At 50.7% G+C, this 15,633-nt stretch overlaps 1 protein-coding gene across 1 annotated transcript in view; it reads right to left on the reverse strand.

Moving 5' to 3' along the window:
* Positions 1 to 15,633, reverse strand: part of LHFPL7 (LHFPL tetraspan subfamily member 7) — a 58,910-nt gene that overhangs the window by 25,406 nt on the left and 17,871 nt on the right. The window contains exon 3 of the mRNA XM_063146785.1: positions 13,240 to 13,378. Within this exon, the coding sequence (XP_063002855.1) occupies positions 13,240 to 13,378 (139 nt within the window). The remainder of the gene's footprint in view (positions 1 to 13,239; positions 13,379 to 15,633) is intronic.

Raw genomic sequence — 15,633 nt, forward strand, 5'->3', positions numbered from 1 at the left:
GGCCAAGTCCGGTTGACCACCTGTGTGCTTGATCCTTGCCCCTCGTGGCTCATTACATCAAATAAGGAGGGGATCGCCGGCTGGGTCCAGGAGGTTGTAAATGCCTCCTTGAGAGAGGGAGTGGTGCTGGCCTCTTTAAAAGAGGCGGTAATTAGACCACTCCTGAAGAAGCCTAATCTGGACCCAGAGGATGTTAACAACTACAGGCCGGTGGCTAATATCCCCTTCCTGGGCAAGGTGCTTGAGCGGGTGGTTGCAGGACAACTCCAGGCACTCTTGAATGAAACGGATTATCTAGATCCATTTCAATCGGGTTTCAGACCTGGTTTTGGAACGGAAACTGCCTTGGTCGCCCTGTGGGATGACCTCTGTCGGGAGAGAGACAGGGGGAGTGCAACCCTGTTGGTTCTCCTGGACCTCTCAGCGGCCTTCGATACCATCGACCATGGTATCCTTCTGGATAGGTTGTCTGAGCTGGGAGTTGGAGGTACTGCGTTGCAGTGGTTCCGCTCCTACTTGGATGGCCGATTCCAGAAGGTGGTGCTGGGGGATTATTGCTCTGTGCCGTGGCTCCTAAGCCATGGGGTTCCGCAGGGCTCTGACTTATCCCCTATGCTGTTTAACATATACATGAAGCCGCTGGAGGAGGTTATCCGGAGATGTGGACTGAGGTGTCATCAATATGCGGATGATACCCAGCTCTACCTTTCCTTTTCATCAAACCCAGGTGAGGCAGTGGCTGTTCTGAACCAGTGCCTGGGCACGGTAATGGACTGGATAAGGGCTAACAAACTGAGACTCAATCCAGACAAGACGGAGGTACTGTTAGTGGGTGGTTCATTTGTCTGGCGAGGTGATGTTTGCCCTGTCCTGGACGGGGTTGCACTCTCCCTAAAGGATCGGGGCCGTAGTTTGGGGGCGCTCTTGGATCCAGAACTGTCACTTGAGGCACAGGTGAACTCAGTGGCAAAGAGCACCTTTTATCAGCTCAGGCTGATATACCAGCTGCGCCCTTATCTGGACAGAGATAGCCTAGCTACAGTGATCCATGCTCTGATAACCTCTCGCTTGTATTACTGCAATGTGTTATACGTGGGGCTGCCTTTGAAAACGGTCTGGAAGCTTCAGCTGGTACAAAACAGGGCAGCCCATTTACTAACAGGGACTGGCTGGCGAGATCACATTACGCCAGACCTTTTACAACTTCATTGGCTGCCAGTCCAGGTCCGGGCCCGATTCAAAGTGCTGGTATTGACATTTAAAACCGTAAATGGTTTGGGGCCAGGTTATTTGAAGGAACGCCTCCTCCCATATGTACCTACCCGGACCTTAAGATCATCTACAGGGGCCCTTCTCCTTGAGCCCCTGCCGAAGGAAGTGAGGCAGGTGGCTACTAGGAGGAGGGCTTTCTCCGCTGTGGCACCCCGGCTGTGGAACGAGCTCCCCAGAGAGGTCCGCCTGGCGCCTACACTGTACTCCTTTCGTCGCCAGCTGAAGACCTTTTTATTCACTCAGTATTTTAACACTTAATTTTAACTTAAATTTAAATTATACTGTTTTAACTCTGTATTTTAACCTTATATCAATTTTGCTGCGTGGTTTTATCCTGGTTGTGCTTTTTATATTGTATTTTGTATTTGTGTTTTAACCTGTTGGTTGTTTTATGATGGTTTTAATTTTTGTGAACTGCCCAGAGAGCTTCGGCTATTGGGCGGTATAGAAATGTAATAAATAAATAAATAAATAAATATTAAAAGATTTTTAGGCCGCCTTTCCAGCGAGGCAGAGCCTCGTGTGGCGCAGAGTGGTAAGCAGCAGTTACTGCAGCCAAAACTCTCCCCACGGCCTGAGTTCGATCCCAGCGGAAGCTGGTTCTCAGGCAGCCGGCTCAGGTCGACTCAGCCTTCCATCCTTCCGAGGTCGGTAAAGTGAGTACCCAGCGAGCTGGGGGAAAGGTAGCCACGACTGGGGAAGGCAATGGCAAACCACCCCGCTATAAGGCCTGCCAAGAAAACGTCAGCGAAAGCAGGCGTCCCTCTAGGAGTCAGCAATGACTCAGTGCTTGCACGAGAGGTTCCTTTCCTTTTCTTTCCTTTCCAGCGAGGAGCCCCCAAAGGCGCTTTGTACAACAATAAAATGCACAGAGGGATAACATACCTCGATTGGCAAAATTCCCTCAGAGCACCTCAGTTGGCAAAATTACTTCCAAGCAGGTAATTATGGTTGTGTGCTATCTCCAGTATTCGAGGCAATAAGCCTGTGTGCACCAGTTGCTGGGGAACATGGGTGGGAGGGTGCTGTCGCACCTTGTCCTGCTTGTTGATCCCTGGCCGATGGCTGGTTGGCCACTGTGTGAACAGAGTGCTGGACTAGATGGACCCTTGGTCTGATCCAGCATGGCACTCCTTATGTTCTTATGTAGTAAGAATTGGACACCACCTTTACAAAATTTCTGTCATAACGAATCTATTGTATTCTAATGTTTCCACCCGATTTATTCAATTCAGAAGATCCAAATTGGTACCGTTTCATTTCAGTATGTAAAACTTTAATAAAAATTGGGTGGCAGAGTGGGGTGGGGGAAGGAAGGCCCTTGCCTCGAGATTTAGGGTGCGTGAAGCAATTCAGGCACGCACGAATGTTCCCCATCCTCCTCCAAACTCATTTTAGCATCCGCCTCCATTTCTGGAATGCAGCCCGGAACGGAGGCAACTTGGCCTCCGAAGGAGACGGCTTTCCCCGCCGACGCCTGAGGAAAAGGAAGGAGGTGGAGGGGCCGAGAGCCATTCATAGAATCATAGAATAGCAGAGTTGGAAGGGGCCTACAAGGCCATCGAGTCCAACCCCCTGCTCAATGCAGGAATCCACCCTAAGTCCACCTCAATGCAGGAATCCACCCTAATTCTCCATCACCCACTTTGGGGAATGCAAAATGTGCCTCGTGCGAGAACTCTGGGCACATAGCGGTGGTCTCTACAGGTGAAATTGGCTAAGAAATGTACCATCAGATGGTAGATCAAGGAGTCGGGAACCTCAGGCCTGAGGAGAAATCCACCCCTCCCGGTGGGCCAAACCTCCTTTTCCTGGCCACACCCCCTTCCCTCTGAGCTTTATGGGAGTTGTAGTCCAACAGATATCTGGATGGCACAAAATTAGGGAAGGCTGCTCAAGTTGGCTATTGGGCGGCATAAAAATCCAATAAATAAATAAATTTTAAAAATCCAATTTTTGCTAATGGAAGGGAAATCGGGGGGAAGACCCCTCCCATATCTTCCGAAGACAAGAGGAAGAGAGAGAGGTTTGCCATCTTCCAACAGCGATTCCCTCCCACACAGTCGCAGCGGCTTGCTGTTCGCTTTGACAAGTTCTGCCTGTCGGGGACCCTTTCCGGTTCAATTACCTTTTTGATTAATATATTTATCAAGGCAAAATGAATCATGGATTTGGGTCCTTGCGCTGTGGCGGCTGACAGATGGGCTACCCTCCACCCACCCGTTAATTCTCCACCCCCCCACCTCCCTGTGCGCATCCCTGACAAGCGGGGGTCTCTCTTTAATGTCTTGGTGGCGCTGCGCGTGCATGCTATGCCATTTTGGCTTCATGATGCTAACATTATTCATTATTATTAAGGGTGCAATCCTATGGATGTTTAGACAGGAAAAAAAAATCCTACAACTCACAGCATGCCCCAGCTAGCATAGTTGAATGATTTTTTTTTATTTTCAGTCTAAACATGCACAGGATTGTAGGACCTTTTTCAGTCTAAACATGCACAGGATCGTAGGACCTTTTTCAGTCTAAACATGCACAGGATTGTAGGATCTTTTTCAGTCTAAACATGCACAGGATCGTAGGACCTTTTTCAGTCTAAACATGCACAGGATCGTAGGACCTTTTTCAGTCTAAACATGCACAGGATCGTAGGACCTTTTTCAGTCTAAACATGCACAGGATCGTAGGACCTTTTTCAGTCTAAACATGCACAGGATCGTAGGACCTTTTTCAGTCTAAACATGCACAGGATCGTAGGATCTTTTTCAGTCTAAACATGCACAGGATCGTAGGACCTTTTTCAGTCTAAACATGCACAGGATCGTAGGACCTTTTTCAGTTCAAATATGCACAGGATTGCAGGACCCTTTTCAGTCTAAACATGCAATGTGTCCGCAGGTTTCTCCCTTGGCACCCACAAGGCACCCTTCCCCTCTTATTTTTTTTTTTAACCAGGAGGCCAGCATGCTCATGCTCACAGAGCAAAGGGCTGCTCTATGGCACCATCTTTATTTGGATTCAAAACAGCAGGTTGGGGTTTCAGAGCTCAGCCCCCGCCTCTGCTTGCACTTAGCTTCTTAGACAAGTTCCATCGCTTGTAGTCTCACCCATTTGCCTTCTGGCGGAAATGTCTTTTGGGTGGCCGTTTCATGAACGGGTGAACCCCGCCCACAGCAGCCATTTTGTGAGAGAGCCCACAACCCTCACTCAACATTCCAAACATGCCCACTGACACACACACACACCAGAAGTTGGGGACTCCAGTATCCAACATCAGAAGGAGGGAGGACACCCTAGTTTTTGCCACGAAGTCTGGCCCTGCGACCCGTCTACCGCCTGACTGTTTCATTTTGGGGCATTGAATTTCTTCTGTGCAGGTGCAAACGACACGTTCCCTAACATATGTCATTACCCGGATCTATTCCGGGCTCAGGAGAAAGACGACCGGAGTGGGGCACTCGCGGCTTGTCGTCCTGTCGGTGCGTACGAGCGGGAAGAGACAAGAGTAAACTATTGATCAGGTCAGAAGGAGAGACGGAGCAGCAGGGAAGAAGGTCACGCAGAAATGTGCTGCTGTCAGTGCTTTCTGTAGGAGGTTTCCAGCATGAAGCCCCCCCCCCCCCGGGACTCTACGCAAATCCCCAGGTGTACGCTTAATTGGAGGCAAACCCCACTGAGGTCTTCTCCTTATTACGCCCATCACCACACGAAAGCAACCTTAGCGGCTGATCAATTAAAAACTCTCGCTCAACCAAAGCCGCACGGCGCTGTTCCGCTACGCCTGTCAGGGCATGAAGCACTGGGTTTGTTTTCACCTGCTTCCATCACCTCCACGGGGACCCTTTTTCTCCAGAATGTATGCCCCTTGGGGCAGGGACCTATCCTCTCCCATTCTTTGTATGCATTATCGAGCATGATTATCAGTGATGACAAGGTTCAGGAAAAGCTCTAACCAGTAGACCACATTGCCTCCGAGAAGAGAGGCTTGCCCAGGCAAGAATTGCCAAGGAGGTCACGTTGCATGAGAAAGTCCATGCGGCAGCAGCGCAGGCCCATAGCAACTCTCTCTACCCCCCACCCATTCTCAAGCACAGGGGTTTCGTTTAAACAGATTAGCAGTCTGGCCTTTGTTTCCACCCTCAGCCGTGTGCGACGTGAGCCCCCTTTTTTGGGGGGGGAGATCCGTCCATTCTCCGGGCCCCGTTCTCCTCCGAGGCACATAATCCCGTTAACACTGCAAACTGCCGCCGGGTGTGTGCGTGGGATCAGTTGAGCTCCCAGGACATTTTGCATGGAAACAAAACTTCCCCAGACTTGGGGAACGTAATTAGGTTAGATTAAAAAGAGAGCGATTAAGATTGTGTAATTTTTAAATTAACATCATGCAGGAGCCCCAACTGAATGTTCCAGAACGGTTGAGAAAAGCTCTCTCTCTCTCTCTGTAGTTTCGTCTTCTTTTTTTAAGACTGAAAAACCCGATTAAGTCAGCATTATGTAGATGGTGGCACGGGACAGGCCTTCACGCTTAATCCTGTTGACAGGATGGACGGTCGCCTTTTAAAACATCTGATTGCGTTCCAGCTATTTTTCTAGGGATGAACATCTGGTTGGGTTCACCAACCACACGACAAGCCCATGGAGGATCACAACGGGCAGCCAGCAGAGGCTGGTTAGGCCTCATCTTAAGCATTGCGTCCAGTTGTGGGCACCACACTTCAAGAAGGATGCAGACAAGCTGGAGGGGGTTCAGAGGAGGGCAACCAGGATGATCAGGGGTCTGGAAACAAAGCCCTATGAAGAGAGACTGAAGGAACTGGGCCTGTTTAGCCTGGAGAAGAGAAGATTGAGGGGAGACATGCGAGCACTCTTGAAATACTTAAAAGGTGGTCACACAGAGGAGGGCCAGGATCTCTTCTCGATCCTCCCAGAGTGCAGGACACGGAATAACGGGCTCAAATTACAGGAAGCCACATTCTGGCTGGACATCAGGAAAAACTTCCTGACTGTTAGAGCAGTACGACAATGGAGCCAGTGACCTAGGGAGGTGGTGGGCTCTCCCACACTAGAGGCCTTCAAGAGGCAGCTGGACAGCCATCTGTCAGGGATGCTTTAAGGTGGATTCCTGCATTGAGCAGGGGGTTGGACTCGATGGCCTTAGAGGCCCCTTCCAACTCTACTATTCTATGATTCTATGACATGAGAGAGAAAGAGATCAGGAGTAACGGAGTAAATTTTAGAGCAGACATTCTGTCATAAACTCGGCACAGAAGTATTACTAATAAATAAACATGGCTTCATTTTACTGTCTCTTTTTATCCGGCCTTACGTCTGTTGTTGGAAGCTGGAAGGTTTCTTTTAGTGTTGCAATATATATTTATTTTAACTGTGATTTTTAATCGTTTTTGTACGTAAGTCCCCAAGAGCTTTTGCTATATGAAGCGGTACTATGAGTATTACAAAGGAATAAATAATAAACTTGAAAATTGTTCAAGCGGATTTTCAGACTGGGTTCTCAAGAAAAACAAAGCATAGTCCGAGGACAGTTGGGCTTTGGCATTTGGGGATCTATTTTTGTTTTTTACTGGAATGCCGAGGTCCACCCACCAGCGTCAGGTCACAGTGCAAAATGGCGGCTTGAGGGAGGAGCCCAGGGGCAAAATGGCGGCTGGGGTGGGCGGAGCCAAGGGTCTACCGAACCCAATGAACCATACACCAGGACGGCTTACCAAAGCAAGTCCAAATGTATCTCTGGGTTATTACAGATCTGGGATTTTAATTATTTTTCTGTGCTGGAGGAAGACAACCTTTGGAGTCACACAGGGGGGAAATGGATCCTGGATTCGGAAATGCTGCCAGGTTTTGGTGGGTGGTTTTGTGTGTGTACAAAAGTCCTTGCACATGCAAGAGCTGGCAAAGGAGAGCTGCCTTGGCTTTCCAGTAGGAGAACTTGGACCTGGGGGTTGAAACGTAGCGAGCCGAGTGCCCCCGGGGGGGGGGGTAAACACTCACTTGGCCACGCTTCAGAGAAACCACTGGCACAACTCCCATTCCTTTTGGTGGTGGGGAGGCAGAAATCGACAAAGAGGTGTGAGTTTCTCTACCCACGAGCAGATCAGCCCACACGTGTTCCCTAGACTGGTGTATGTAAGTGGTGTGGGGGCAGGGATGCCCCTTGCAGGAAGCTCCGCCCCTCATGAGACCACGCCCATGCCCTAAAACATCACCCCCCCCTTCAAGACGCGTGTCAGAAAGATGCGTTTTCGGCCCGAGGGATGGCTCCCCTGAGACATCGCCGGAGAAACGTAAGAGCGGGTTTTGTAAGAGCGTCCGAATAATCGGTCCTCGCTTAGGTCAGACCGTTTGTCCCTCTAGCCCAGGGGTCTTGAACTGGAGTCCAAACCGGAAGTGGTCCGGATCACCACACCCCTCCCCCTGGACACGCCCCCTCTCCCCTAACCAGCGATTGTTCAGCAGTTGCCCACTTTTTGCAGTCTTTCCACTTCTAAAAGGTTGGAATACCTCTCCGACAGCTTTGTTCCTGGCAGGAAGACTTTAAAAGCGAAAATCTGCTAGTATTTTTTTTTTAAAAAAAATGCCCCCCCTTTGACTTTGACCCCATGTCCTTTGACTTTGACCCCACCCAGTGCCAGAATGCATTTCTCCAAGACTTTCTCCAAATTGGAATCCGTCCCTTGGGCCAAATGAGAGAATCCAGCACAATACTGGCTCCTTTGACTAGCAGTATCTCTGCAAGGGCAGGGGAGGTTCCCCCCCCCCCCAATAACCTGCCACCCGATCCGGTTTTATTTAACTGGAAATGCCAGGGACTGAACCCAAGACCTTCCTCATGCAAGACTGGGAATGATGGGGATTGCAATCCAACACAGCTGGAGGGCAAGAAGGCCCAGCAGGACCACGGAGCACCCAACTGGGCTGGTAATCTGCATAAGGACATCAGAAGAGCCCTGAGGCTGGATCCGACCCAGGGTCCATCTAGTCCAGCACTCTGTTCACACAGTGGCTGACCGGCTATCAACCAGGGACCCACAAGCAGGACATGGTACAACAGCACCCTCCTACCCATGTTCCCCAGCAACTGGTGCACACAGGCTTACTGCCTTGGATACTGGAGGTAGCACATAGCCGTCAGGGCTAGTAGCCATGGATCATCTCCTCCCCCAGGAATTTATCCAACCCCCTTTTAAAGCCATCCAAATGGGTGGCCATCACTCCTTCTTGTGGAAGTGAGTTCCGAAGTTTAACTACGTGCTGTGTGAAGAAGGTCCTTCCTTTGCTCTGTCCTGAATCTCCCCACAACCTACTTGATCAGGAAAACGTGACCCCCCACCCAAGGCAGGCAAAACTATTCCCCATCACTTCTCAAATGTCTTTTTAGGAATGAATCGCTGCCCTCGCGTCTCTTGACAGCATTCCAAGGACACCACCGGAAAGCGTCCAAAACTTCCTTTCTTTGAAGCGACGGCTCGTGGCCGTACTCCCTACACTGCCGCCAAAACCCTGGTGGATCACGATCGCCGGGGACCCAAACTGGCCCCTGGCCATCCTGCTCAGGCCGGCGAAAGCCATGCGCCAAAGCTTCGGGGGAGACACCAAAGGATAGCGGCAGATGCTGAAGCATCTGGAACCCTTGAGATTTGGGGGAAGGAGGAGAGAAAGGATTAAGGGACCCAGAATTGGATTAAGCCTTTGGCAATGACAGCCGGTTAGCGCAATGGGGGGGGAGAGAAATTCATACGTGAACCCCGTGCAGCGTCTCTATAGGTGGGTGAGGAATTAGCTAGGAGCGTTTCAGGTGGGCTGGTTGCACAGATGGAGGGGGGCTTTTTTTATTTATTTTTTTCCACTGAACCTTCAGAGTGCCTGCAGCTTTACAGCCTGCATGAAGAGAGAGGTCTCTGCCCCCCAGGGGCTTCCAATCTTAAAATTGGAGAAAGCAGAAGGCAAGGGAAGCAGGGTCTGGGGGTAGGAAGTGGCAAAACAAGATGCCGGAGCTATCAGGAACAGGGTTGGCAAACGGCCTGTCTTCACCCCACAGTGTTGCCGGAAGACAGCCCTATAGAAGCAAGTCGTGTTTTGGGAGTCCTCTGGAGTCCGTCAGCTCTTCCCTCCAGCTGCCAAAAGCTCCACAATTATTGGCGGCTGTCACTTATCCTCTGCGGAGGATTTGTAAGAGAGGGTTGACAAGAGAATTAACTGTATGTGTTTGATCGAACTAATGAGCACCTTTAAGTCTCCTCCACCCGCCGCCCAGCCCATCTACCCTGGCTCAGTAATCACTTTGCGTCGCACCGTTTAATTTCGGTTCGCCGTGGATTAATTCCAGTTTGAACCACGGTGCCTTCTGAGTCAACAATAATAATCTAAAAATCAATTTGGATTCAGGTCACAGGGACCTTCTTGGTTTCGACAATACCATCCATCCTCCCGCCCACCCCTCCACACACAATGCTGCACCTTCGCCGTCCCTGAAGCTGCCGTCTTCTTTAAAAAGCAGCCTGAAAAGCAAGACAAACAAAACATCCGCGGCGTGAATGAATAGTTGCGGAGGTGCGGACAAGAAGAAATTCAGTTATGTCGGGAATTGCAGGAGTAGAATTCCCAACCCTTCCCACAGTTTTCCGCGGAGGGTGTTCATAGACTCAGCACAGGCTTGCGCAAGAGGTGTGCTGGGTGTGCCCAGGCACACCCTAATGTCTCCATCAATAATGTCTCTCTGTCAGAAGCCACGTTTCAAAGAGATCAGGAGGAGGCCCCCGAAGGCTAATATTGCCTTGTAACACCTTCCTCCAGCCAGCGTCACCACAAAGCGGAGGAGTGTCTCTCCATCCCCGCCCCCCCCCCCCCCACAACTGTAACAGCCCTCCTGTGGTCAGGCAAGTTGAATGCTGAGTAGGGTATCAGTGTCCATTGTGTTCCATAAATAAATGAATAACAATGTTGTCCTTTATGATTGAGTATTCAATACATGTTTGCCTTAAAAAAATAAATAATAATAAAAAATTCCCTGGGTGCACACCATAATGAAATGTGCCTGTGCACGCCTATGAGACTCAGTTAAGAGGGTGAAACAGACCTAAGTTTCTAGTCCACGTGATGAAAGACAAACTATCATAGAATCATAGAATAGCTGAGCTGGAAGGGGCCTACAAGGCCATCAAGTCCAACCCCCTGCTCAAGGCAGGAATCCACCCTAAAGTATCCCTGACAGATGGTTGTCCAGCTGCCTCTTGAAGGCCTCTAGTGTGGGAGAGCCCACCACCTCCCTAGGTAACTGATTCCATTGTTGTACCGCTCCAACAGTCAGGAAGTTTTTCCTGCTGTCCAGCTGGAATCTGGCTTCCTTTAACTTGAGCCCGTTATGCCATGTCCTGCACTCTGGGAGGATCGAGAAGAGATCCTAGCCCTCCTCTGTGTGACAACCTTTCAAGTATTTGAAGAGTGCTATCCTGTCTCCCCTCAATCTTCTCTTCTCCAGGCTCAACATGCCCAGTTCTTTCAGTCTCTCTTCATAGGGCTTCGTTTCCAGACCCCTGATCATCCTGGTTGCCCTCCTCTGAACACGCTCCAGCTTGTCTGCATCCTTCTTGAATTGTGGAGCCCAGAACTGGACGCAATACTCTAGATGAGGCCTAACCAGGGCCGAATAGAGAGGAACCAGGACCTCATGTGATTTGGAAGCTATACTTCTATTAATGCAGCCCAAAATAGCATTTGCCTTTCTTGCAGCCATATCGCACTGTTGGCTCATATTCAGCTTGCGATCTAGGAAAGCATCGCTTGCAAGGTCAATACAGGGCTACTCAATACAACAAGGAAACACAACAGATATACCTCCGAAGCAGTGGGGACAGGACATTTTCTGTGGAGAAGCTCCCAACGGCCACATTCCAGTGGTGGGCGTGTCTAAAGGCAAAAGGGGCGGGGCCAAAACACCATCTTGTTTTAGCTGAAAGCTCTTACAGCCAGTAACTACACCATGGGGGTGGGGCATTTCAGCCTTTTAGAATGGAAGGAAAACTTCTTAAAAGCGGAGAAGCTGAAAGTGGGTGGGGCCAAATGAAAGGGGCAGGGCCTTGTGGGGAAACACAGACTGATGCCCCACATGACTTGGATTCAGCCTGAGGCTCATTCATTCATATAGTCATTGATTCTATTTCTCTGCTGCCCCATAGGTGAAGCTCTCTGGGCATTTCACAAAACCCAAAAACTATTAAAACTGCATTATGCAAAAAGTACAAAAGGTATTTACATAAAACCAGACAGCACACAGACATGGGCGACATAGATCTACAAACAATGTTTAAACTATCAATCCGAAGACAATCCAGGACCTGATGAAGAACTCCTTGCATGCTGCCAAATGCCTGGGGGAAGTGGGGGATTTAACCTGGCGCCGAAAAGATAACAACGTTGGCGCCAGGCGGGCCTTGTTGGGGAGATCATTGCAAATTTGGGGGGCCACTACAGAGAAGGCCGTCTCCCTTGATGACGCCTTCTGAGCCTCCCTCGGAGGAAGACCTTAGATGCTGGTATGGGTGGGTTCATGCCAGGAGAGGGTATTGTGTTCCGGAGTCACGTGAGGCTTTATAGTTCAAAAACAGCACCTGGAATCGGGTTCGGAACCATACATGCAGCCAGTGCAAGCAGGCCAGATTCGGCGGTGCTTGTTCTTCCCATCGTGATATATGACATTATTCCGACTGTACCAGAATGAAAAGGAGTTAAATTTGATTGAAACCAAACAGCTAATGTGATGACGCGCGTGTAGCGTTTGCAATGGAGGCGTTTAAAGACGCCAACTGCAGTTTTGCTCTGAAGCAGCTGCTCCAGTTAAAAGCCACGGGTTCGAATTTCGAAACGGGTTTACGGGCGGGGCCTGGGTGGGGGCAGTCGAACAAAGAAGTAACATCGGGGCCTGCTCCTGCTGGACTCTCCCCCCCCCCACAGGGCAAACTGCCATCTTGGCCCTGTGGGGAAGAAGAAGGACCGAGGGGACAGGAGCAGGCAGAAGTAACATCGGGGCCTGCTCCTGCTGGACTCTTCCCCCCCCCCAGGGCAAACTGCCATCTTGGCCCTGTGGGGAAGAAGAAGGACCGAGGGGACAGGAGCAGGCAGAAGTAACATCGGGGCCTGCTCCTGCTGGACTCTTCCCCCCCCCCAGGGCAAACTGCCATCTTGGCCCTGTGGGGAAGAAGAAGGACCGAGGGGACAGGAGCAGGCAGAAGTAACATCGGGGCCTGCTCCTGCTGGACTCTTCCCCCCCCCCCCAGGGCAAACTGCCATCTTGGCCCTGTGGGGAAGAAGAAGGACCGAGGGGACAGGAGCAGGCAGAAGTAACATCGGGGCCTGCTCCTGCTGGACTCTCCCCCCCCCCCCACAGGGCAAACTGCCATCTTGGCCCTGTGGGGAAGAAGAAGGACCGAGGGGACAGGAGCAGGCAGAAGTAACATCGGGGCCTGCTCCTGCTGGACTCTTCCCCCCCCCCCAGGGCAAACTGCCATCTTGGCCCTGTGGGGAAGAAGAAGGACCGAGGGGACAGGAGCAGGCAGAAGTAACATCGGGGCCTGCTCCTGCTGGACTCTCCCCCCCCCCCCCACAGGGCAAACTGCCATCTTGGCCCTGTGGGGAAGAAGAAGGACCGAGGGGACAGGCGCAGGCAGAAGTAACATCGGGGCCTGCTCCTGCTGGACTCTCTCTCTCTCTCTCTCTCTCTTTCTTTCTCTCTCCTCCCTCCCTCCCTCCTTGACTCCTTTTCCTTGTGTGTCATGTCTTTATTAGATTGTAAGCCTGAGGGCAGGGACTGTCTTTTTTCCTAAGTGTAAGCCGCTCTGAGAGCCTTTTTTGGCTGAGGAGCGGGGTATAAGTATGATAAATAAATAAATAAATAAATAAAGACATCGCGTGCACAGAAGAAGCGGTAAAATGGGAAGGTGCCGGCTGACTTACCTGCAGCCATCTGAATGTAACAGGCCAGGGTGCAGATCCGCCGCTCGCACGGCCCGCTGGGAAGGAAGAGCACAATCACGGCCAGCAGCGAGCTGAAGGCCAGGAGCGCACAGCCCCCCGCGCACAGCACGGCGCTTGTCTGCAAAGGAAAGAGAGACGCAGGCACTCGGTTAGCGCGCCGGGTTTCCTCCCGAAACATGAAGGGTAGATTTCATGGTGCCAAGATGATGGGGCGGGGGGGGGGGGGAGGGGGCGCTTTGGCTCAGTGGTACAGTCCTGCTTTTGCATGCAGAAGACTCTGGGTTCAATTCCCGGCATCTCCAGGTAGGGCTGAAAAAAAACTGCCTGAAACCCTGGACAGACGTTGCCGGCCGGTGCTGACAATACTAGGCTAGGTTATGCCGATTTAGTCCAAAGCACTTACAGCTGTTCCTAACCACATCGGCCCTTAACTGAGAGCCATGAGGACTGGAATGCTTGTTTTTCAAGGGGAGGACTGTAACTCAGTGGGACAGACCTCCTGCTTTGCGTGCAGAAGGCTGTAGGTTTGATGCCCGGCTTCTCCAGGAAGGGCTGGTAAAACTCCCGTCTGAAATCCTGGAGAACAGTGGCTGCCAGTCTGTGTCGACAATACTGGGCTACATGGACCCAGGTACTTGACTATGTATAAGGCAGCGTCTTGTGAGATATTGAGACCGATTCCATTTTGTTTCGGGAAGCAGAATTTGGATGGAGTGAGAGTCCCGTCCCCGTCCCCTGACACTGGTTTCCTCTGCACCACCCTTGGAAAACGCATCCCTCTGCCCAGTTTCTTTGGATTTTCCACCATTACATCTAAGAATGTAAGAAGAGCGCTGCTGGATCAGACCAAGGGTCCGTCTACTTCAGCACACAGTGGCCGACAGGCTGTCGACCAGGGACCCACAAGCAGGACACAGTGCCACAGCACCCTCCCACCCATGTTCCCCAGCAACTGGTGCACACAGGCTTACTACCTATGATACTGGAAGAGGCACATAGCCATCAAGGCTAGTAGCCATTGATGGCCTTCTCTTCCAGGAATTTATCCAACCCCCTTTCAAAGCCATCCAAACGGGTGGCCATCACCACATCTTGTGGTAGCGAATTCCAGAGTTCACCTCTGCACGGTGTGAAGAAGTCCTTCTTCTTCTCGGTCCTGACTCTCTCGCCCGCAGTACAGCCGCCCCGCACTCCCGGGAACGCTGAACATGCCGAGGTAAGGCGATAATTGCAAATGTATTACATGCATGAGGGGGCCGGGGATTGAACGCCAGCGCCATTAGGCTCCGCTGATGCATTTCGCTGCCTCCGCTGATAGATAAAATGGATCCAGTTACCAGGGTGGCCAGGCGTGGTTGAATGTTCCCTAATTAAAACACACACTTGGCAGAAGGAGCCCAGCGCATGCGCACTGCTTTTCTTTGACATAACGTTATTGATTCTTTTTGGGAAGCAGAGAGGGGAAGGTTCGGTTTGCATTTGCAGGCTGACGGACTGAATTTCGAACTTGATGAGAAATCCAAACGATCCTTAGAACCTGCTACTCCAAATTTGGCAGTGGAGTTCTCTAATTTAAAAATGTTTGTAGTAAGAAAACCGCTGGCAAAAAAGAGTATCTATTAGGCAACAGGGAAAATGCACATAAAAATGCACATGACTTGTTGTGCAAACCCTAAAAGGACACAAGACTGTTAACAATTTCCGCAAACTTTAAAAAGGAAAATTCTCAACGTTTGGGACCAACCGAATTTAAGATTCGAAAAATGTGAAATTGGCAGAGAAATCAAAATGGAGCTCTTTCTAAGCCACCTTGAGGTGTTGACTCCTAAAAGGCGGGAGAGAAATACATCAACTGAATATCCATTTGGCATCGTCTGTTCTATTTATCCGCTACGTCTCTATCTTGCCTCTGTTCCAGCACAGCAAAGCACTGGATACGACCAAGAAAACAGCATTTAGGCGATGCGAGACAAGCCGCTCTCATTAGGATAAGCTGGTGAGCAAAGAGGAAATCCAGTTTCTTTTCTCCTCCTGGTCTCTCACTGTGAAAAGAACAGCCCCCAAATAACATTTGGCCTGCAGATAAACATGCTTCAAAGCAGAGGAAGACAATCCGGCGCCCTCCGGGTGTTTTGGATTACAAAGCCCATCAGCCCCAAGCCGGGTCATGGATTATGGGTGTTGTAGTCCCAAACCTCTGGAGGACCCCATATTGCTTAGCCCTGCTTTAGAGAAGTTAGAAATCACGGATATGACAGCGCAATCCTAGGCGTGTCTACTCAGAAGTAACTCCTGTCAATTTCAACGGGGGGCTTACTCCCAGGTGTGTGAGGCTGGAATGGCAGTCTCACTCTGGTTTTTCCCCCAGGGCTG

Source organism: Elgaria multicarinata, chromosome 22 (genome assembly GCF_023053635.1).
Source record: "Elgaria multicarinata webbii isolate HBS135686 ecotype San Diego chromosome 22, rElgMul1.1.pri, whole genome shotgun sequence".
In the NCBI taxonomy this organism is placed as follows: Eukaryota; Metazoa; Chordata; class Lepidosauria; order Squamata; family Anguidae; genus Elgaria; species Elgaria multicarinata.